The sequence below is a fragment of the Polyergus mexicanus genome, unplaced genomic scaffold (assembly GCF_030449975.1).
Source record: "Polyergus mexicanus isolate NDT 795.1 unplaced genomic scaffold, iyPolMexi1.0 SCAF_22, whole genome shotgun sequence".
In the NCBI taxonomy this organism is placed as follows: Eukaryota; Metazoa; Arthropoda; class Insecta; order Hymenoptera; family Formicidae; genus Polyergus; species Polyergus mexicanus.
This window is the reverse complement of record NW_027223342.1, coordinates 366,694-387,717: the sequence shown is the minus strand read 5'-3', so window position 1 is coordinate 387,717 and position 21,024 is coordinate 366,694. Positions and strand designations below refer to the sequence as shown.

The 21,024-nt window shown below is 32.8% G+C and overlaps 5 protein-coding genes across 7 annotated transcripts; 2 read left to right on the top strand and 3 right to left on the bottom strand.

Moving 5' to 3' along the window:
• Positions 1 to 1,005: 1,005 nt before the first annotated feature.
• Positions 1,006 to 6,195, bottom strand: LOC138942455 (uncharacterized). Its single transcript, XM_070312696.1, has 7 exons — positions 5,876 to 6,195; positions 4,573 to 4,847; positions 3,403 to 4,056; positions 2,756 to 3,124; positions 2,302 to 2,467; positions 1,972 to 2,080; positions 1,006 to 1,751 (listed from the first exon to the last, which is right to left on the bottom strand). Exons 2-7 carry the CDS (start codon positions 4,596 to 4,598, stop codon positions 1,675 to 1,677), a joined length of 1,401 nt encoding a protein of 466 aa, XP_070168797.1. The 5' UTR covers positions 4,599 to 4,847; positions 5,876 to 6,195; the 3' UTR covers positions 1,006 to 1,674.
• LOC138942451 (transmembrane protein 115) lies at positions 6,109 to 8,235 on the top strand. Its single transcript, XM_070312689.1, has 4 exons — positions 6,109 to 6,782; positions 7,068 to 7,323; positions 7,399 to 7,575; positions 7,719 to 8,235. Exons 1-4 carry the CDS (start codon positions 6,332 to 6,334, stop codon positions 7,921 to 7,923), a joined length of 1,089 nt encoding a protein of 362 aa, XP_070168790.1. The 5' UTR covers positions 6,109 to 6,331; the 3' UTR covers positions 7,924 to 8,235.
• Hakai (E3 ubiquitin-protein ligase Hakai) lies at positions 7,305 to 13,398 on the bottom strand. Of its 2 annotated transcripts, XR_011448320.1 has the most exons (6): positions 13,219 to 13,398; positions 12,636 to 12,739; positions 12,245 to 12,556; positions 11,497 to 11,685; positions 10,577 to 11,357; positions 7,305 to 7,583 (listed from the first exon to the last, which is right to left on the bottom strand). XR_011448320.1 is itself a non-coding variant. In XM_070312688.1 (5 exons), the coding sequence occupies exons 2-5, from the start codon at positions 12,735 to 12,737 to the stop codon at positions 10,632 to 10,634; spliced, it is 1,329 nt and encodes a 442-aa protein (XP_070168789.1). In that variant the 5' UTR covers positions 12,738 to 12,739; positions 13,219 to 13,398; the 3' UTR covers positions 10,346 to 10,631. The 2 variants fall into 2 exon arrangements, 1 of the variants encoding a protein (XP_070168789.1); XM_070312688.1 differs by lacking the exon at positions 7,305 to 7,583 and having other exon boundaries at positions 10,346 to 11,357.
• Positions 13,399 to 13,766: 368 nt separating this feature from the next.
• On the top strand, positions 13,767 to 18,600 carry Ctl1 (choline transporter-like protein 1). The gene is made up of 12 exons (XM_070312687.1): positions 13,767 to 13,996; positions 14,239 to 14,384; positions 14,466 to 14,857; positions 14,938 to 15,027; positions 15,366 to 15,505; positions 15,613 to 15,799; positions 15,905 to 16,036; positions 16,118 to 16,262; positions 16,342 to 16,482; positions 16,598 to 16,757; positions 16,951 to 17,172; positions 17,276 to 18,600. Exons 1-12 carry the CDS (start codon positions 13,886 to 13,888, stop codon positions 17,429 to 17,431), a joined length of 2,022 nt encoding a protein of 673 aa, XP_070168788.1. The 5' UTR covers positions 13,767 to 13,885; the 3' UTR covers positions 17,432 to 18,600.
• Positions 16,863 to 20,968, bottom strand: LOC138942452 (ribosome biogenesis protein BRX1 homolog). Of its 2 annotated transcripts, XM_070312691.1 has the most exons (5): positions 20,811 to 20,968; positions 20,306 to 20,582; positions 19,870 to 20,225; positions 19,551 to 19,770; positions 16,863 to 17,252 (listed from the first exon to the last, which is right to left on the bottom strand). In XM_070312691.1, exons 1-5 carry the CDS (start codon positions 20,901 to 20,903, stop codon positions 17,215 to 17,217), a joined length of 984 nt encoding a protein of 327 aa, XP_070168792.1. In that variant the 5' UTR covers positions 20,904 to 20,968; the 3' UTR covers positions 16,863 to 17,214. The 2 variants fall into 2 exon arrangements, with proteins under 2 accessions (XP_070168792.1, XP_070168791.1); XM_070312690.1 differs by lacking the exon at positions 16,863 to 17,252 and having other exon boundaries at positions 19,434 to 19,770.
• Positions 20,969 to 21,024: the final 56 nt, after the last annotated feature.

Below are 21,024 nucleotides of genomic sequence, written 5' to 3'. Positions count from 1 at the left end.
GTCGCCGCCGTGGTAGCGGAAAAAAAAAATTGCAGCTAGCGTTTTTAAATTTCCGAGTCCTCCGGCCTGAGGCCAATTTAAATACGCCGAGTTTACATTGGTAAATTGGCATAGAGTCCAGGGCGATGAGCGGGGTAAAAAAAAAAATCCAAAATTGTTCCAAGCTATAGTGTAAATATTCCGCGGTCGCGCGTAATCGTCGACAAACTCTCGTGACGAGTCTCTCTCTGCGTAAACAAGACCGGCGGAATTCGACGAAAAATCGCTCGGATAAACGGATCTTTTATAATATTAAGTCTTATTGAATAAATGGTAGACAGAATGTATGTGAAAAAAATTTATGAAGATTTTATTCGATCTGGAATAAAGTCTATAAATAAATCTGTGATTTGTCTTGAAAAAATTCGAAAATTTCCGGCGAATTAATGCGCTTTTCGTAAACTTTTAAATGGCTATATTTGTCTATAAATTCTATAGAAAATACTCGTCACACATAAAAGTTTAGCATTGATTGTTCGTAAGCTAGCGTAAAAAAGGGAAATATCCTTATACGACTTTTTTTCCTAAATTTAATGTGTTGCTGTGCCCATAATTGTAATACTTATGTGAAAAACGTAGAACGACAAAGTCGATGCGTTCGCCAGTTGAATAGTACGCCAAGTCGTCGTATCTCGTAACGTTAATGGGAAAAGCGAAAAACATTATTCGTAGCCGGACGGGTATAATGTAAGCGCGCCGCTACACGGATAGGAAGGAAGGAAGGACGCCAGCAACGGCAGATGGAAGGAAAGGAGCGAGAGAAAAGAAAAAGAGAATGCGAAACGGAGTATGAGAAAAAAGGAGAGAGAACACGGAGAATAGATTTATATTTGAAATTAGATTAAGCTTCTGCGCCTGAAAGCTATATAAACGCCCCTCCGCCTGCGCCTTCCTCGGCGCAAATCCACCACGCCGGAGAGAGAGAGACTCAATAAACCAACCACTCGCTCTTTCCTCGTCCTCCCTCTCGTCTTTTGCCTCTCGTTCTCTGTTTTGCAAACCCGCGAGCGTATCTCCGTATGTATGCCCGCTTCGCTCCGTCTCCTCTCTCTCTCCGAAAATAAAGCGGCACCCGTATTCGCGTTCAATCTTTCCCCTACATCGCCGAATCTTTTCCTGTTTCCACTTTTCTCTCGCCTTGTGAATTCCTACGTAACCCTCCTCTCTATTTCATCCAGTTTATTCTACGATCGGTCCTTGACGAGTTATTCTGCGAATGTTAGCTGGCAAAGAGACTCGATAAAAACCGAATATATCACTTTTCTCTTTTCTCGTACAAAGTGGCTATTTTATTCCTCCTCATACTTTGCGAATTTTTTTCTACTCCCCGTTTTCCTCTTAATTCGCAACTCGGCTTTTGCATGTTCGCCTTTTATTTGCCTTTATCGGCTTATTATCGAATAAACTAGATTAAATATCGAGTATTTGCAACAAGATTTATTCGATAAAAACGCCCGCCAAATATCGTATATACGAAACATACAAAACATGTCATGATATCACAAAAACGTCTAATACTATATTCTTGTATAACTGTCGTAAAGAAACAAAGGAGCGCGTGAGAAAAAATTTTTATAACTATACTTGAATACTTTCGTATGTGAATATGCGACCGATATTAGGTAGTCGACGAGTTCACAAAGGAGTCTGCAGTACGCCGGCTCCTGCACCATAACCATATCCTTGCGGTCCGAAATTACGAACGTAACATTCTGTACAATCGAAGAAACTCAATTAATACCGATAATATTAAGCGATCGAACGTATTCTAATATTATCCAATTAAAGAATATTAAGTGTACAAGAGAGAGGTATTTATATAGCATTTTAAAAATATTAAAAAAGAAAACACGAAAGAAAGGACACAAGAAGGAATTATCTTGTAAAAAATTTCAAATATGTTTGTGTCTTCTATAATTTAATAATACTAACGTTTGCAATAAATCTCGCCGCAGTTCTCTTGATAAGTCAACGATTCCAATGGCTTTCGACAACAAAAGCAACTGAAGCAAATGCTATGGTATGGTACTCCGGAAACAATCTTGAAAAACAATAAATTTTACACGTAACAATTTCTAATATCCCTCTCCAAAATTTTTTCTGCTTTTTACTTTATGCCTTGATTTATTATCGTAAAATGTTTCTTTTATATTCCTATTTGTGTCATTGAATAGATATTATTCATACATTATATTTTTTACTGACAATGAGCTTGGTTATACGATCCAGTTTCCAATGTATTCTTAATAATATTTTACTTACCTGCATCTCAGCCTGGTAGACTTTTCTTCCGCATCGCCGACAGTCGAGGCCGCCACCAAGGCATTCGCATTGCATTCTCAGCCGACAGCAAGTTACATCGGTACCGCACTTTGTTCCATCGCAGCATCCGTTATCAATGATGGACCGGCATCTCTGACTGCTCGACCTGCGTGCACATAGATCGAAATTACTCTTACGCATACTCGAGTTATGATGCCAAACTCCTGTCATATACGAAGGCCCCGCAGCCTTGATGCAAATTGAATAAGAGTGTTCTCTACGCTTTTTCAATTTATTTTTTCTTTATTATTACATACATATTCAACAAATTATAATTTCAATTAAAAAATGAGAATATCGATAAGTTAAGAATCGTCTTTAAAAGTCGAATAAAAGCTTGAAAATACATCGTGGGACATCCTGTGCAGAGAATCTAGAAGCGAGGGATTTGCACCTTGCACATTCGAAGGCTCCAGTGCAATAGTCTCTGCTAGGACACGATGACTGTAAAGGACGATGCGATGCGCATGGCGACCTTCCACGCAAAGAATGAGCTGGCGAATTGCACATTCTCGGCGACGGTATACAGATCTGACCAGGTTTCTCACGACACCTGCTACCGCAACATCTACCGCCGCCACAACTTCGAATGTCTGTCGTGCATGGAGGCGTTTCGCCGTTGGCCGTTTTCATGCAGACTCGAGGACGACAGCAGCAATGCGACGGCACGGTGCATGCTGCTTTGGTGTTCGCATTGGACGCGCATGATTCATTTGACTCCGGCACGAATCCTCCACAACGACAACCGTAATTCTTCCAGATGCTAATACCGCATCGAGACATTGTATCATAAATATCGTGTCAATAAATATTTGCACGTACTTAAAAGATTTATAGTAACATTTGCAATGTTTACTTTGCCTGAATATTTTTAAAGCAAATTTACGATGCGACTTTTTCCAAATGATCTATTATAAATCTTCGTTAATAGGTGGTATTATTCTAGTAAAAAAATATTGCAAAAAAGATGAAAAATAATAAAGCTGGATTTTATCCGGTAAATTTTGTCCAATTATAGCACGAAAATGATGTTGTACCCACTTCTCACGTGCTCCGCAGCAACATCCTCCGCAGCCTCCTCGCATGCGATGCTCATTGTCAACGATCGAATCTATATCTTTGTGTATGTGATTTGATAGGTCCTCATTTGATACGGTATCATCTTCGTCGACTTTTCTCATTTTTTGTTTCTTATTTTCGGTCATGTGAATCGTCGAACAGACGTCGCTCTCGCCGCCCCATTCCTCTCGCCTGCATCCATCGCTCTCAATCGTTTGCCCGTCGATATCTTCCGAATGTGAACGCTGGCTCTTACCGTTGTCGAAAGTGCAACCCGATACGCAACGACTTTCCGCGTAATTATCGATCCTCGGCGTACTTTCCGAGTATCCGTCATCGCTTCTGCCGGTCGATGAATCGTCCGCCTGCCATATGTCGTAGTCGAAATTCTCCCGTTCTCTCGAATTACTCTCGGATTCTCTGCCATTATCGTGACATGAGCTCGCTGGATCGTCATCCTGCATGATCGTAGCACGGCGACAATGATGATCGGCGACGGTCCCGATAAAGGCAGCGGTGTCACTGAAAGACACCCGTCTGCGAAAAGGCGCGCAACGAATCGCCGTTAATCGCCGTGATGGACACGAGCACTTCCGTCTCGACGACGATGCGGTATCGGGGATGTCAGCGACCGTCCTAGACTCGCGACAGAGGAAAGAAGACTCGCAAATTGATACGATCACTTTTGTCCGACTCTCGCTCGTAGTATTACAAATATCTGTGCTCATAATCCTCAATTCTATCTCATTTGGCCGCCCATCACGATTGTGATGCAAGCAGTTACGTATATAGATACTAGGCACAGAGTGATAATCGGGAGCGATCGATTAAAAATATTTCGCAACGCGACACATAAATCTGTTAACAAAAGTACTCAAATAATTAACGTATTCTATTTTTTTTTTTCGTTCTTTATATTATATCATATTGAACGCAAATTATTCAAATGTAAAAATGCTTTTTGTTAAAAAAATTTTGTTTCCATCATATGTACTACAGAATGTCCCACAATTTGTAATCTCAAATTTCAATCATTATGAATATTTCCATTAAATCTTATTTAGTCTCTGTACATATATACGCATATATATAGCCCGTGGTTATATGAATAATACAAAAAATATATTTTTGTATTATTATTTTTTTATTTACCTCAATTGGTTTCGAGGGCTGCTCATTCCTTTGTTGAAAACTCAGTTAACCATATGGCATTCTGCAATATGATCTCGTCGCTGTGTTGTCTCGCAGGATCTTTTAATTGATGAGTTTGATTCAATTTTTTTTCATCCGCTTTCAATCGATTCTCTTGCCCCGGAGATAACAGACAAGTTCCGTTATTATTCTCGAAAGCTGTGTGTATTTCCGCAGGCGATAGAATTCAAGACTGACAAAACTCTTGCCTCGTAGATGATCGACGGTTGTACAGCCTACGTCATAAAAAGAGAGAACATTTTATTATAATTTAATTAGCATTAATTACTTTACCCAAAAAGATTTTTTATTGGCTTTTTTAATTCAAATAAAATAATCATCACATCTTTCAGTTCAAGATTTTAAAATTGAGATAAAATTTCTTTTTTATATTTTAGAAATTTTGGCTTGATGGAAGTACAATAGTATTGTAGACAATCGCTATCGCCCTATTATCTATCACCTATTATCTAACTTTTGAAGAAGTCGATGAATTTGCGGGAATGTGGCGGGAAACGAAATGTGCAATTTTTGCAAAATAACTAGCGTGGCGCCACACCGCGACGAAGCATCACACTATAACTTTCCTAGTAACAACATTTACCTATAAATAGTAATATTCTCAAAACGAGAGATAATAAGTAATTATTACAAATTTTTATTGGTATGTAATAAATAATTTAAAAAAAATTATATAATTGTATTAAAATATTATATGTGTATTATGTAAATGTAAAAATATATGCAAATTATAGATGTAAATATTTTGAAATTGAGGTATTGTAGAAATTTAGATAGAAAAAAACATCATGCGTAAGATTATAATTATATATATCTCATCATATGCATGTGAAATTTATGAGAATTTTTCTATTATTACGCGAAATTATTCAAAGACATCGAAAACTGTACGTAAAACTTATGAGTATGAAAGGAAATAAATAACCACATATTTATATATAATTTTCCATTATTATCAAGTATAAAAATAAATCGGAAAATGGGATAATCGTGCGAGGATATATTTGCTAATGACGTGAATGTGTGTTAAATTTTTCCGAAATCGTTACCCAAATATCTCTATCATCATTATCAATATTTCTTTATATAACGTTTGTCCATAAAAAGAAAATAACTGGGTTAAGTTACTCGAGCGCAAACTTTCACGCTTTGTATTCAGAGTTTTCGATTTAAAATGACTTCATATTAGCCTTTATTGATCGTTACTCGGATCGAGACGATACAATTGTGTGGAAAAACTTACGAAATAGTATCTGCATTTACTCGACATCTCGCGCGATTCCGTAAGGATCCTCAATGTTGCGCAGTTCAACGTCAACGATCGAGCGAAGATGCAAACAAAATAGGAATGATGACGCGCTGACGCGCAATGCCCGAATTTTTGAATTTTTAAACTGAAGCGTCTCGAGATTCTGGATAGCAACCAATAGAAATCGATGATTGATATTACGTATATCAAACATTTTTCCAATCGACGTTATATGGTCGCGTTCGAAAATCTACTCGTCGGATGGAGTAGCGTTTGATTGATCAATCGGGAAAAAATCTGTTTGCCCTGATTGGTCAATCGGACACTCTCCTCCGACGAGGGTTACATCTTGGAACGCAACCCGTTAACTTTTGCTATAAACGTCAGACGGTAACACTTGTCATTCTTTCGGGGCGCGCGAAGTAGGGGAGGTTAGATTTGCTCGCGGCGATGGCGGCGATAAAGGGCCTGGGTAGGAATATCCCTTACTTGAGGCAACAGGCTGCAGCCTTGTTAGGCAACACGAGCACTAGCGTCAAGTTCATCTGCGTGGTGGTGTTGTTCTCCTATTTCCTATCCTTTTCCGAGGAGGCGGTGCGCATCCTGAGCGTAACGCCAGGTTATCTCCTGCCACCGGTCTTCTGGTTCTGGACGGCCTTCACCTTCTGCTTCTTGGAGATACACTTTTGGGAAGTATGTACGGACATCGTCACCGTCGGCCTCTGCGGCAAACTGATCGAGCCTCTATGGGGTGCTTTCGAGATGATGACTTTCTTCGCCATCGTCAACTTTGGTGTCGCCGTACTCTCGGCACTCTTCTATCTATTCCTCTATATGTGCACCAACAATCCAGATCTGATCTTTAACATACATATACACGGATTGACTGGCTACATTGCAGGTATCTTTTTTTTTTTTTTTTTTTTCATATAATTAGTGTAGTGTCGTTATTAGTCAGCACAAATCTTAGTTCGACTGAATTTCTTATTCTACGTGTATCACTGACAATAAGTAAAATTGTAGACTAAAGTTAATTCATCAATCAAGAGCATTGATATAAAATTGGTTTTAAAATATTCTTAATATTATAAAATGTTTGTTTGTACGTTTTGCAAATAAAAAAAAAAATATATATATATTATTTATAGAGATTTTCTCTTAACAATATGACGATTTGATTTTATAGGAGTAGCAGTAGCAGTGAAGCAAATAATGCCAGATCATATCTTAATCAAAACACCCATTGGAAAGATCACAAATAGAAATATACCCTTAATGGTATGGATTGTGGGATTGATATTATGGCTTATTGGATTACTAGAAGGTACTCATCCCACTATGTTTCTTAGTGGACTGTTGATATCTTGGATATATCTAAGATTTTATCAAAAACACAATAATGGTACTCGAGGAGACATGGCAGATAATTTTACATTTGCAAGGTAAAAATTTTGTAATTTCACTACATGTGTGAAATACTAACGGTTCGATTGCTTCATTTTGAGCTTCTCTTACAGCTTTTTCCCAAATGTCTTGCAACCGCCAATAGCAGTAGTAAGTAATACTATACATGGATTTTTTGTACGTATTGGACTTTGTCGAAAAGTAGTTAGAAGATTTGACATGTCCAACACGCCGCCTGGCTTGATTATTAATCTTCCCGGTATTGATCCACATGATAGCGAACGACGCAGGTGAGTATCTACAAAATAAAACACATGATATAAGTATGGGAATTCAATTTTCAATATTTAAAATATTTAAAGTCAGTTTTTGAAGCATAATTTTGCAAATTATTGTTATCTTGATCTTTCCAATTTCAATGTCTACTTTGCAGGCAAATAGCATTGAAAGCACTGAGTGAGAGATTAAACAAAGATCACGCAAAACCTTGGCAACCAGACAGAGCTAAAAAACACTCTCCTGTCCCTCCTGCAGTTTCCATACCAATACCTGAATCCACTACACCCAAGCCACTTGCATCACCACTTATTCCACAAGTCAGTGTCAATATACACAATCATCCTACTACTAGTACGTGATTATATGAGACTGACTAAATTTCAATAGATTTATAAATTGCATTGAAAAACTTCTAAAGAGTACATATAATTATAAGGCAGGTTTATAATATGGCTGTACTCAATAATGGGTCTAAAACGTATTTTTTTAACTATGTATCTACGAATGGAACATAATTATTATCTATAATTTAGATCACTAAATTGTTAAATTATTTTCTCACAAATATTATTAAATTATTAGTTACATATATCTATTTTCTTATAATATTCATGTCAATAGAATATTATATTAAAAAATTCCAATGTTATTATATTTACTAATAACTGCTATTTTAATACAATACAAAAATATGTAGTTTTAATTTTTCATCAAACCTTTTTATGCAGAAAAAGAAAGATGTTAACTCATAATTCTCAGAAAGAAATAATTATATTAAATGATATTTTCTATTAAATAATTATTATATTTCTTATAAAAGAATAATTATTAAAAAGAAAAAGAATCTTCTAATTAGAAATTAATGTATTGCTACCTTCAAAAAATGAAAATTAAATTATCTAATAAAAATCTTAACTTTTGTTTCATGCAATAGGTTTTATTTCTGTATAGTATCTATTTTATTCTGTATTAGTAATTAAAATATCTTTATATTATTGTCTTTATTATACAACGATTTATCACAGATTTTATATAATACTCTTTATTGATTATCATGCTATATTAATGCCGGCATTTAAAGGAATATAATCTTTAGAAGATTTTTAAAAGTGGAAAATGTAAAATCAATCTTTGCATTATACAATACTATTTTCCAAGAAGTAAAATAGTGTTCTTTGTTACTGAAAATTATAGAAAAATCAATGAATGATATAAGAATTTTAATATTACTGTAAAAAGGTGACCTCATAGATTTATAGTGCCATACAATTAGAGCGCACTGTTCTATCAAAAAATTCGATAATGATTCAATAACAATATACAATATAAAAATGCTTTCAGTGCAATGCATACAGTGACATGATCATGTATAAAATTAAAAAGAAAAATGGACACAGATTTAATATTTTACTTTATGGTAAATATTGTACCATCAAAAATGTAATAGAATATCTCCCTGTTAACTTGCAGATATATGTTAAAATCGACTAGTTTTGTTATAATGCGAAACATTCTACACACATTTCAATTTTCTTTTAATATATATATATTTCTTTTTTCTTTTAATATAAATTTTTTCTTTTTCAATAAAAAAAACTTCTAATATATTATAATCTACTATAACTTACATTCATTTTTAACATTTATTCCTTATAATTTAAAGTTTTTTTTTTTTTTAATTTTTATTAAAGTTTCTAGATAAAGTTATGTAATATGTATGAAAATTTCAGTTTTAGTAGCATAACTTCATATTTTATATAAGGTTGCTTATTTTATATAAAAATGTATTTAATATTATATAAAATGCATAACATTTTTCATTCATTCATAAATACATTCGCGTATATATATACACTTCCATTTATATATATATATATAAATGGAAGTGTGTGTGTGTGTGGGAAAGATAGCTTAAATAGTAATAATTATAATAAGAGATATGTTGTATATAAAATCCGCAATTTCACAGTCGACTTTGTAAATATAATAAAGATTGATGTAAACGTAAAGGGAACAAGATATTAAAAAGGGGTTATATATGTAGTGATTATATATAGCGATATATACATATGGAATGAAATTAAGAACTATTTTTATGTATGGCGTGATAAAATTCTCTATGTGTGAATGTATTCTGAACAATTTTGATCTTCTATTTGTGTGCAGCATCCTCGACAAATCTTTGAAGTACTTTTATTACAAATATTTAGTCAATTAATATTTATTACTATGAGTATGCCGGAAAATGGAAGGCCAAACCTAATTGAATGACTGATGAATGACTTGTGAATTCACATGAGGCATGTTTTAAGAATATAATGTAATAATTATTATTATTACATGTACATGTTGTATGTATATATCAGTAGTTTTGTACATAAGTTACAACCGTTATAATCTGTACAATATTAAATTCTATTGACGAAATATCCTTAATTTCATTACCACATAATATGTATAAAAAATATTACAACTGATATGATCGAAAATGTTATAAATTTGAAAAATTCTTAATAATCTGTAAACATATTCTGAATTCTTGAGTATTCTAAAAACATTTCAAAAATATTTGCATAGCTCTTGTCAAGAAATGTAATTTTACTATTAACGTTTTGCATCAATATGCTATTATATCATAAACGTATCAATAACTTTTTTGAAATGATAAATATTATATTAAATTGATCATTTTTTAGTAGAATATCAGCAATATGATAAAGCATAATAAATAAAGACCAATGCTAATTTTATCAGTCAAATGTCGAGAAATTGGAGGAGTCATAATAAAAAATAAATCAGAGTTTTATTACAAAATTAAAATAACTTATTATAGAGCTTGTGTCATATGAGAGTATTTTATTTCTTTAAACTAATTTTATATTATCTTAAAAATCTTTAAAAGTAGAAAATCTCGTAAAGCACGCCAAGTTCTCATTGATATCGCATCCATTCTGTATAATATATATGTATATAGATATATAGTATCCATCATTTTTATAATTTAATACTCACACGTCACCATCATTTCAACACTGCACAACATTCCATATGGAAGTCTTTTTCTCCTTTATCTATAAAACTGCTGTTGATGTTGCGACCACTGTGGCTGCGGTGGAGGTGGCGGTTGTTGCTGAGACGGGGGCGGACCGTATTGGGATTCCTGTATGTAACCAGTGGGCGATGGTCTAATGGAAGTCGCCGCCGATGACACATATTGTTGCTGCTGCGGCGGTGGCGGTGGTGGCACATAAGATACCTGAGTGGGATGCTGCGACTGCGGATAGTACTGTTGCGTCGTCTGCGACACCGGTGGCGGCACATTATAACCATAATTCACTTGCGGCGGTGGTGGCGGCGGCGGTGGCGGTGGCGGATAATAATGATGACTTTGTTGTCCGTGAAGATCATGCGTGGCTAAAGATGCCGTGTCTTGAATCGGCACGGTGATTAGATTAGTTCGCATCGGGGCGTTATTTGGGGGTGGCGGAGGCGGCGCGGTGTTCTGCGCGTAGCTTTGCATCGACATCATTGCCTGCTGCTGTTGCTGTCTATGTTGTTGCCGATGCTGCTCTAATGTTGGTTGCTGGCTCACCAACGAGTTGACGCGAGGATCGTTACCCATGATCGGTTGAACCATGTGAGATTGCACGGACTTGAGTCGCGTATTTTGCATCGGCACAGAGGATACCTTCGTCAATTGCGATTCTATGTCCGACTTGGAATGCACGTATTGCGGAGGATCGACTTGGACTGTTTGGGATGGCGTTGATATATGCCGATGATTAATGTGAGCCTATGTATAATAATATAATAAATAATGATGATAATATTAAATTACAAAGTATATTAGATTATATTATTAAATTATACATATTAAATAATTTTTATCTTAAATTATACAAAAACTTTTCATATAATGCACGATTATTTACTTGCAGATCTCGTTGGCTGAGGTATGTTCTCCTACATCCTGCATTACCATATCTTGTCCCACCATGTGTACACATGAATACAGTGCCTAGACCAGTTTGTTCCACTCTGGACACTTTCTCCATGCAACGAGGACAGACTTTGTCTTCCCTTTTAGCACATGATAAACAGAATACATGTTTACAAGGTATCTGAAAGCATATAAAAATAAAAAGTTAATATAAATAAGGCTCAAATGATATAAATCAAATAATAAAAAAGAAGGGCCGATTAGACATAATAATAAGTGGTGTGTAATAAAATAACATTTTTATTTCAAATAAAAGCTATATTTTCAAACGTCCCTTGGGATCCTTATCAATAATAACAAATAATAAAATTAAATAGAGAAAAAAAACTCATTTAATAATAATAGTTATCGGTATAGTATTAAAGTATTACATTAGTAATGGAATGCATCGCAAAGCAGATGATGTCGCGCACACAACCCATAATGTAATACTTTAATACTAGTAATCACTATTGTTATTAATTGTTTTTTTTTCTGTTTTTAATTTTATTATTTGTCACTATTGATAAGGATTCAAAGGGGATCAAAATATGATTTTTACTTTGAAATAAATATGCTACTTTATTACACATCACTTACTGCATCTAAGCTCTCATTGGCCCTTCTTTTTTATTACTTAATCTGAAAGTATATAGCTAATTTAAAATATGATTCTCTTTAGCACAAATTATAAAACATACCATACGGCCATATATGAGAATTGGCTTCAGACACTTGTCGCAGCAGTGTATCATAGGATTCAGTACTTTCTCTCCTATAAGATTCACTCGATGGTCCCATCTCAAACGCAGCATTGGTTCTGGTGGACCCCGGTTGATGGTTGTGAAAGTTGGCGCTTCCAATTGCGATATGTCGGCTTCCAGATCGAACTGCTGCTCGAGAGAAGGTTGCTGAGTCGCAGGAGGTTCGTGTTCCTCTTGCTCGCTACTAGCTGCCTCTGCAGGGGTATCATCTGTTTGCTGAGGAGTGTCTTCATCGTCGCTTTCAATAACCTAGAAGCAATCTCAATGCATAAATATTACATATCAGATTACAATTTGAGTGAGAACATAAGTTAAGATTTATTTATACCTTAACTTGTTTCTTGGATTTTCCTCTAGCCCGACCCCGGGCACGTCCACGACCGCGGCCACGAGTTCTGCCCCTCATTCTCTTACCTCCATTCTCCTCCATTACTGAAATCAATTTCATATTTACTTTCCATTATTAGATCGCTCGCATATAATCTCGTTTTTCTCTTTACAAATTTTTATATAACTTCTTTCATAAGTTTATTGTCAAACTTTATTGTCAACTCTAACAATTTATTCATATATTATTTTTAATTAAGATATATCAAATAAAGAAAATCTGCTTTGAAATTACATAAATTTTTAATTAAAAACGATTATTAATTTCGGGAAAATCGATATATTAACAATTAAAAATAAATTTTGTATATATATATTCGAAATCTGGGTTACCGAATTCTGTTCCGATATTTGAAGCTATAAAGTTATCACGCTTCCGATTTAGCTTTTTCTTGAAGAAAATCGAAAATCTTTTGACTCGTGCAGGTTATATTCTAGGCGGCCTATTTTGACGGCTCCGTACAATTCTCGAGAGCGAAAGCGGCTATCGGGAACACGATATGTTTATGAATGACAATACTCACAATTGAAATTTGGCGATTAAACGCGCACGATGAGGCCGGGGAACGCTTGTTTTGTTAGCGATACACCTGTCTAAAGTTTCTACAACATATCGTCGTTCTGCGTGGACTTAAATGGCGCGATAATCCCTGGCTCTGTCTGTCATATCGGAGCCTTCAATGAAGTCCCCGCTAATCTCTGTGTGTGACGTACGCGTTCGTTACCGTGGAAACGATACTACGCCGGAACGCGATCGCAGGGCCGTTCTCACCAATATAATCGCCCTCGCTTACGAGAAAAACTTTCCAGCTCGGGAAAAACATTGTACATCCGTAGAGATGAAATTTTCGAAACATCGATACGCGAGAATGATCCATACGCTTATTCACGACGATGAAAACGCGATTAAACTCGCTCGGAGCGTAATTTAAGTCAATTAAAAGCGTAGACTGGCGATTATCGGTAAGACACCTGGAGCATTTATTAATTATTACAGCATTAATCGTGATTGATAAACATCTCGGTTTGGGTTTCTTTTACTGTTATTTCCCCTCCGTCTATCGTTACGGCACTGGGCGTGGATTACTCCGAGTCAAAAGGGACGCGCGGCGATACAACAATAACGACTCTGCTCAATAAGTGTCTTTGTATAGCGGTGTAATAGCGATCTGCGAGACGACGGAAAAAATAATGTCTTGCTGCACCAGTGGCAAGAATGAGGAACGCGCCGAGCCGATGCGAGTTCGAGGATGCACGGATGTTTTCTGGCTCTGCCTCTATATAGCATTCTGGTTTCTCATGGTACACAATTAATGCCTACTTGTATACACTTAAATATTTTATTTTATGTAAAATTATGTTAATTATCTAATTAAATTAAATTATTAAAATTAAATTATTTATCATAAAAAAAAGTTACTTATGTATAATTTATTATTTACTAAATTTACTTATGTAAAATTTATAATTTATAATTTTATCAGATAAACTTTTTTATGAACGAATAGTTCTAGGATCTAACGAGACAACTTTTCTGTTTGCAGATCTTGATTGCTGCTTTTGCGATAGTATATGGCAATCCTGTGCAGCTTATAAACGGATACGACAGTTTTGGAAATACATGTGGCATGAAGAATAATCCAAAGTTTGGTAGCATGGAGCTTTCTGGGCAGGATACCAGTGACAAACCGTCAGTATCTTATACTTTTTATCTCTCAGATTCAAAGTATCTATGTCTATATAATCTAAAAATAGATATATTATATTCCAGATTCTTATTCTTCCTGGATATAAGAAATGTTACACAATCGTTAAAAATTTGTGTGAAACAATGTCCCGACAGAATCTTGTGGGACATGAATGATATTTGTACATTTTACAAAGAAACGGGCTCACAATTATGTCACGACAGACCGGGCGATGATTTCAGTGTATGTAACAGCGAGAGTAGCAAATTCAAGAATGGATCTTGTCCGAAGCCGCCAATTTATCCCAGTATACCTGTTTTAAATCGCTGTATTCCTAAGGCGGTCCAGGATATGAGCGAAACGATAATCTCGAATTTATATGGCTTAATCAATTCGTGGGATGTTATCAAACAAGTTTTGGGAGACCTGTACAAAACTTGGAGGCAAATTTTAGCATTATCTTTTCTCGCTTGTGGTAAGAGAGTTAGCGCGCATTGCTATATTACAATGCATGCAAGTTATGTACTAGATATTAATTTAATTCTCTTCTTTTAGTTTTATCGCTTCTTACAATATCCATCTTTCATTTATTGGCAAGTATTGTGACATGGATTATAATTGTGCTCGTAACCATCGCTTGCACAGGTAAATTATATATTCTGATAAAATATTAATGTCAGATAAAAATTTTCTTAATGAATATATCATATCAAACTGATTATATATTTTAGTGAACATTATTTATAGCAATAATAAATATATTTTTAAGGAACACATCAATAGATGATATATATGCTTTTTATACAAATTATCATTTGTATTTATATTGTATATAGTAATACACAAATGCAAATTTTAACATTTTTATAGAAATTATCATATATGACAAATAAAAACGAATATAAATTAGTATTCCATTAAGATTTAAGATTGGTAATAGACACATCCCATAACGGGGACACATTTCTAACATTATATTACAGGTGGCACAATTCTTTTATGGATGACATATGCTGATATAAAGAAAACTTTGGACAAAACTGACCCAAATGAACTTCTTGAAGAATCTATCCAAAATGAAAGGGCGTTTCTCGCATTTTCCATTATCGCTACTATTATCACTGTAAGTACGACTTTACAATAAAGTTTATAAATAAGATATTAATTAACATGTTCATATAAATTATAGAAAAATTATTTATAATAAAATCTTTTCTTTTTTTTATACAGATTATTTTACTATTTCTTTCATTTATACTACGCAAACGCATCAGTTTTATGGCGGCATTATTCAAAGAGAGCGCAAAATGCTTGAAAGAATTACCTGGCTTATTTTTCGTACCATTCTTAACATTTGTAACTTTAATCATGTTTTTCGCCTTTTGGGTATTTATAATTCTTTGTCTCGCCACGGCCAGTAAGTATTTTACAATATTTAATCAAAAAACACAAAAAAAAAGAAAAAGAGAGAGAGAGAGATATTTCATGATCAGAAAAATGTATTTTTTATACTTTATTATAGATTATCCCAAGACTAAACCAGTACAAATGTACGAAAACAATATATTTGATCTTATGAATTTAAGTTCAGTTAGTGAAAATACTTCACTAATTGAGGAGAAAAAGATAGATTTTTCTCTGGAGAGTTTCAAAAGTAATATATATCGTTCCACTTGTATAATTGATTGTCTTAATCAGTGAAGAACATCAAATAATGAGTTATTAAACATTGTAGCATTTACTCTCGTGGAATATGTTGATGCGACTTGGGTAAAATATATGTGGTGGGTGTATCTTATTGGGTTGATATGGACGTCGGAATTTATTGTTGCATGTCAAGCCATGGTAATATCTGGTTCTGTTGCCCACTGGTACTTTAGGTAATATTTTATTATATTATAGATTTAGAATATTTTATAGTAGATATTATTTATAATAATAACTAATTCTTTTTGTTAGAGGTAAAAATGCCAGTAAATCTCCAGTGTGTTCATCCATAGGACATTTGGCCTGCTATCATTTAGGCTCTGTAGCATGTGGGTCATTTTTCATAACCATTTTTAAATTGCCCAGACTAATTTTAACATATTTACATACCAAGTAAGTTTCTTGATAAAAAAAAATTGATTATATATATTTTTAATTTCCTTCAAATATCATTTGATTCGTATGTTGAATATATAGTTGTATGATATCTTTTTATACTATTCCATAGATTTGAAAAGACTAAGGAAACATCTCCATGCTCGCAATGTGGTTTGAAGTGTTGCATTTGCTGTTTCTATTGTTTAGAAAAATTTATTCGATATATGAATAATAATGCGTACACTGTTGTTGCTATAGAGGGTACTCATTTTTGTGATGCAGCCAAAACAGTATGTTTTACAGTGTATCAAAGAATTTATAATATAAACAAAATTAGGGAGACTCCATTTAGAGAAAGATTATAGATATGTGATAATGGGATCTTAAGGGGGAGAGAGAGGGGAAAAAAAAGAAAAGAAATATGTACATGTATATTATTGTCAACTATGTAATAAGAGATTTGTAAATTTTATCTATTTTAAGGCCTTCACAACACTTGTCAGTAATGCTCTGCAAATAGCAGTGATCAATGGATTTGGCGATTTTATATTGTTCTTGGGAAAGTGTTTCGTTACGGCCACAACCGGGAGCATCGCATTACTCTTAATGAGACAAGATCCCAAGCTACATTTTTACGCTATTCCAATCCTTATTGTTTGCGTTTTTTCATTCTTCATCGCTCATTGTATAATTTCTCTTTATGAGGTGAGTCATATATATTTCATTATCCATACTTGTAACATTTTGTCAACGTTTTGCAAGCACGCAATTGATTGAAACAAATCCTTTAATAATAAAATAATTTTAGACTGTCATTGACACGCTATTTTTATGTGTATGCGAGGATAAAAACTTAAATGGTGAGAATGGAAAATGGCGTCAATCCGCATTAGCACAAATCGGAGCCTCTAATAGTAACGCGAATTGCCAACAGTCCCAAGAAATGACACCGATAAATGAATAAGTATTTGATGATTTGTATGCATATTTTTTATACACATCTTTTCATATGCACATATCTTTTTTGTATTATTAGAATACTTATTTTTGTGCATTTTATCACTTTGCATAAGACTAATAAGAGTACATTCTTTTCGATTTTCATAATATCCGCATCGTTATACAAATAATTTTACAAAAATTTATCAGGGGAATTACTTTTATAACATGTTTAAAGATGTTTATCATGCGAAAATATAATCAATCATAACATATTTTTAATATACATGAAAACATAAATGAATTCTATAATAATGATATATATAACGATATATATATAGTTTATCTAATCATATAATTTTATATGGTATTAACGTTCATCTCTTAGAACCACAGGTCTTCTTGTGTGGCATGTCATTTTATATTCAGACTGAATTATTGTTTGACTCTTTGTTATCACAAAAAAGATATTCAGATTTTTTTTTTATTGACGCAAGAATCTCGAACTCGCAGTTTGATAATGCAAATGATTATAATTATAAAACAGGGAACAATACGGACAATTAATTATCCAAACATATAATCTACTTGTACTTAACACCAGCTCTTTGTTTAACTGCCAGATTTTAAAATATATTCGATAATTTTTATCAAAATCATTGAGAGAAAGATTAGAATATCTTGTTTTATAAGAAACTTTCCATAGCCTTCTATAAGCATATTTTATTCAATGCTAAATATGTAAATAACAAACACAAAGAATATAAATCCAATTTATATCTTTTTTAAACATGTAACACTATGTTATCAAAGTACTGTTGCACAAGCTGAAAATTAAACTGCGTCTTGTAAGGACATTTGTAATAAGATGATATTTATATTGATCTTAAATATATATCAAAAGCAAATGCAAGAATCATTGTTATAAAGCAAGTATGTGATTACTGTTTATAAAAAATATGCATTATAATACAACAAAGTGCAATTATTTGTAATTCAAAAAATGTCTTATGGAATATATTTCTTATATAGATATATGTAGAGTATTTATCATAATGATGAAAAATTGCTCTGCTTATTACAAATGGAAAATCTATTTTCTAAACTTTACATATTTCTCTCTTATTCCTTAAAAAGAAAGAAAGAAAGAAAGAAAAAAAAACAACAACAACAACAACTTCAGTTTATACTTATGTTAGATAATAAGAATATATAGGTCTCTCTCTATACATTTAAAGTATTCTACATCATTAGAGAATTTAAGAATTTGTATCGATAAGTTTGCTAATTAGTACAAAGTATTATCAAGCAGTTTAATTTAACATGCTTTAAATAATCAATGAGTATTATTATATTAATATGTTATATATCGCCGACGACGGCTATATTAAGCAACTATATTAATATTGAAAAAGTTTAATTTTATTGAATACAAAATGTATATTCATGATTAAGAAAAAATTATTGAAAAATTATATATATATATATATATATATATATATATATACATATATTGTATTACTTAATTATATGTTTAATTTTTAGAATTTTTTAAGAGCACAACAAATATATACAACACAATCAATGATTTTGTTATACTTACTTAATGACATTATATGCGGATGATACACTATAAGAGTGTTTTTAATTGTTCTTTATAAAATTATATATTATATGAATAAAATAATAAAATGGAAAAATCTGTTTATCAGTTTGCTATATCGAGTTCTGACAAAAATGCCCACAAATTTTACAAAATTTAAAATTTTTTCTTATAATAAAAATTTTATAGAACATTATCCTTTTTGTAATTTTTGATATTACATTTTGATAATTAGATATAAAAAATATTTAATAAATTTTATGTAAGATTAATTGAAAATGTTTTTGTGTCTATCTGTAATCTTAAAACAATTTGTTGAAAAAGTGTTTAATTGTAGGTGTTAAATAATTCCATAAAGTAAAATTAATAATATATATATAATTATTTATTAATATTTTATTAATAATATTATAATATATATAGAATAACATTTATTTTACTTTCTTTTTTTTCAAAGTTTTAGATTTTACTGATTTTGCAGATTTTGCTTTTTTAATGTTTTTAGTTACTACAGATTTCTTTTTTATCTTTTTTACCTTACCTTTATCTTTTTTTATAATCTTTTCCATATTTTCACTTTTATCAAATATCTCAAGTTTTTCTTCTATTTCCTTTGCTTTCTCCAATACATCACCCTTAAATATCTCATCTGTGGGATTAAGTGCATAAGATTCATTAGGCTTGTTTGCCTTTTGTGCCATTTTCTGTTCCACTCTGTTTAAGTATTTATTAGCAACTTTCTTCGTCAATAATTGCTGATACTAAAATTGTTAAACAGATAAAAGGCATAACTTTTTTGCATATGTAATAAAATAAATTATGCAACTTTACGTTTATCAAATACAAGAATATTTTATTACCTTAGCAGGAGAAATATAATGTGGATTATCCCATAAAGTATCATTACCAAAACTTCCAGCAAATATCTTGACTGGGTTCAGGACAAACCTCGGTCCAATTTCAGCTAATCCACCATCTTCAGTCAAAATTTGAAAATTTCTGAACCATATCTTATTGTCCAGAATACTGAACGTGTACACATGATCAAAGAATGGCTGACTTTTAGGATGATGATTTGGTACACCAAAAATCTGCGTTAATAGCTCTTTCAAAAGACTATAATGTGCATGTGTGGTGAATTTTTCATCAAAGGATAATAATGGCCGTGATCCCTTTAAACAGTTTCCTGTCATTTTCAGTTCTCCCATTGTGTAAACTGCAGATAAAATGAATCAGATGTGTACAGTTAATTTCTTATACATAATTTCTCAGTCTGATTATAGGAGTAATACATACTGTTTTCTATGAGAAACTTTGCACTTGGACCAGTGGGCACATTAGCAAACCATACATAAAGATCACGCTTTCTTCGTCCTTCAAACAAAATAGCCTTATTACAATTCTTCATCTCGCACATTTCGTTCACTACTTGTAAGTTTTTAGTGCGTTCCATTTTGCATTCTGGACGATGATGTGGCATTAGCTTTTTCAAATCTTCCATAAGATGTCGATGCCTATGATTGATACCTCGAGTAGCAAAGACCAATACTCGCTGTCTGTTGACCCATTTTATCTATAAGAAAAATTAAATTTTTTTAAATTTTGATATAGAAAATAAAGTGTTAATTGTAAAAATTAATCAATTTTCCTAATTATTAAATCAGTGGATTTTTGTTGAATGTTTCTTAAAAAAAGCTTGATACATTTTCTAAAATATAACATTTTTATTTAGAATGTACTTTATAATATAATTAAAAGGTTAGGTTAAAAAAGTAACAATATAAATCTGTTATTCCTTTACCTTTTTAGCAGCAGGTTCATCTGACATTATCTTTTTCGGTTCATTTTCTTTTTCCACTTCTTCTTGTTGCTTTCTCTTCAATATCTTCGTCATTTTATGAACAACGTGGTTCAAACCTTGTTCTTGAAAAGATTCACAGAGAATTCACGCAGATTCAAACTGCCAATGCTCAACGCACGACACTTTGATATCCAATAAAAAATGTAGATTCTAA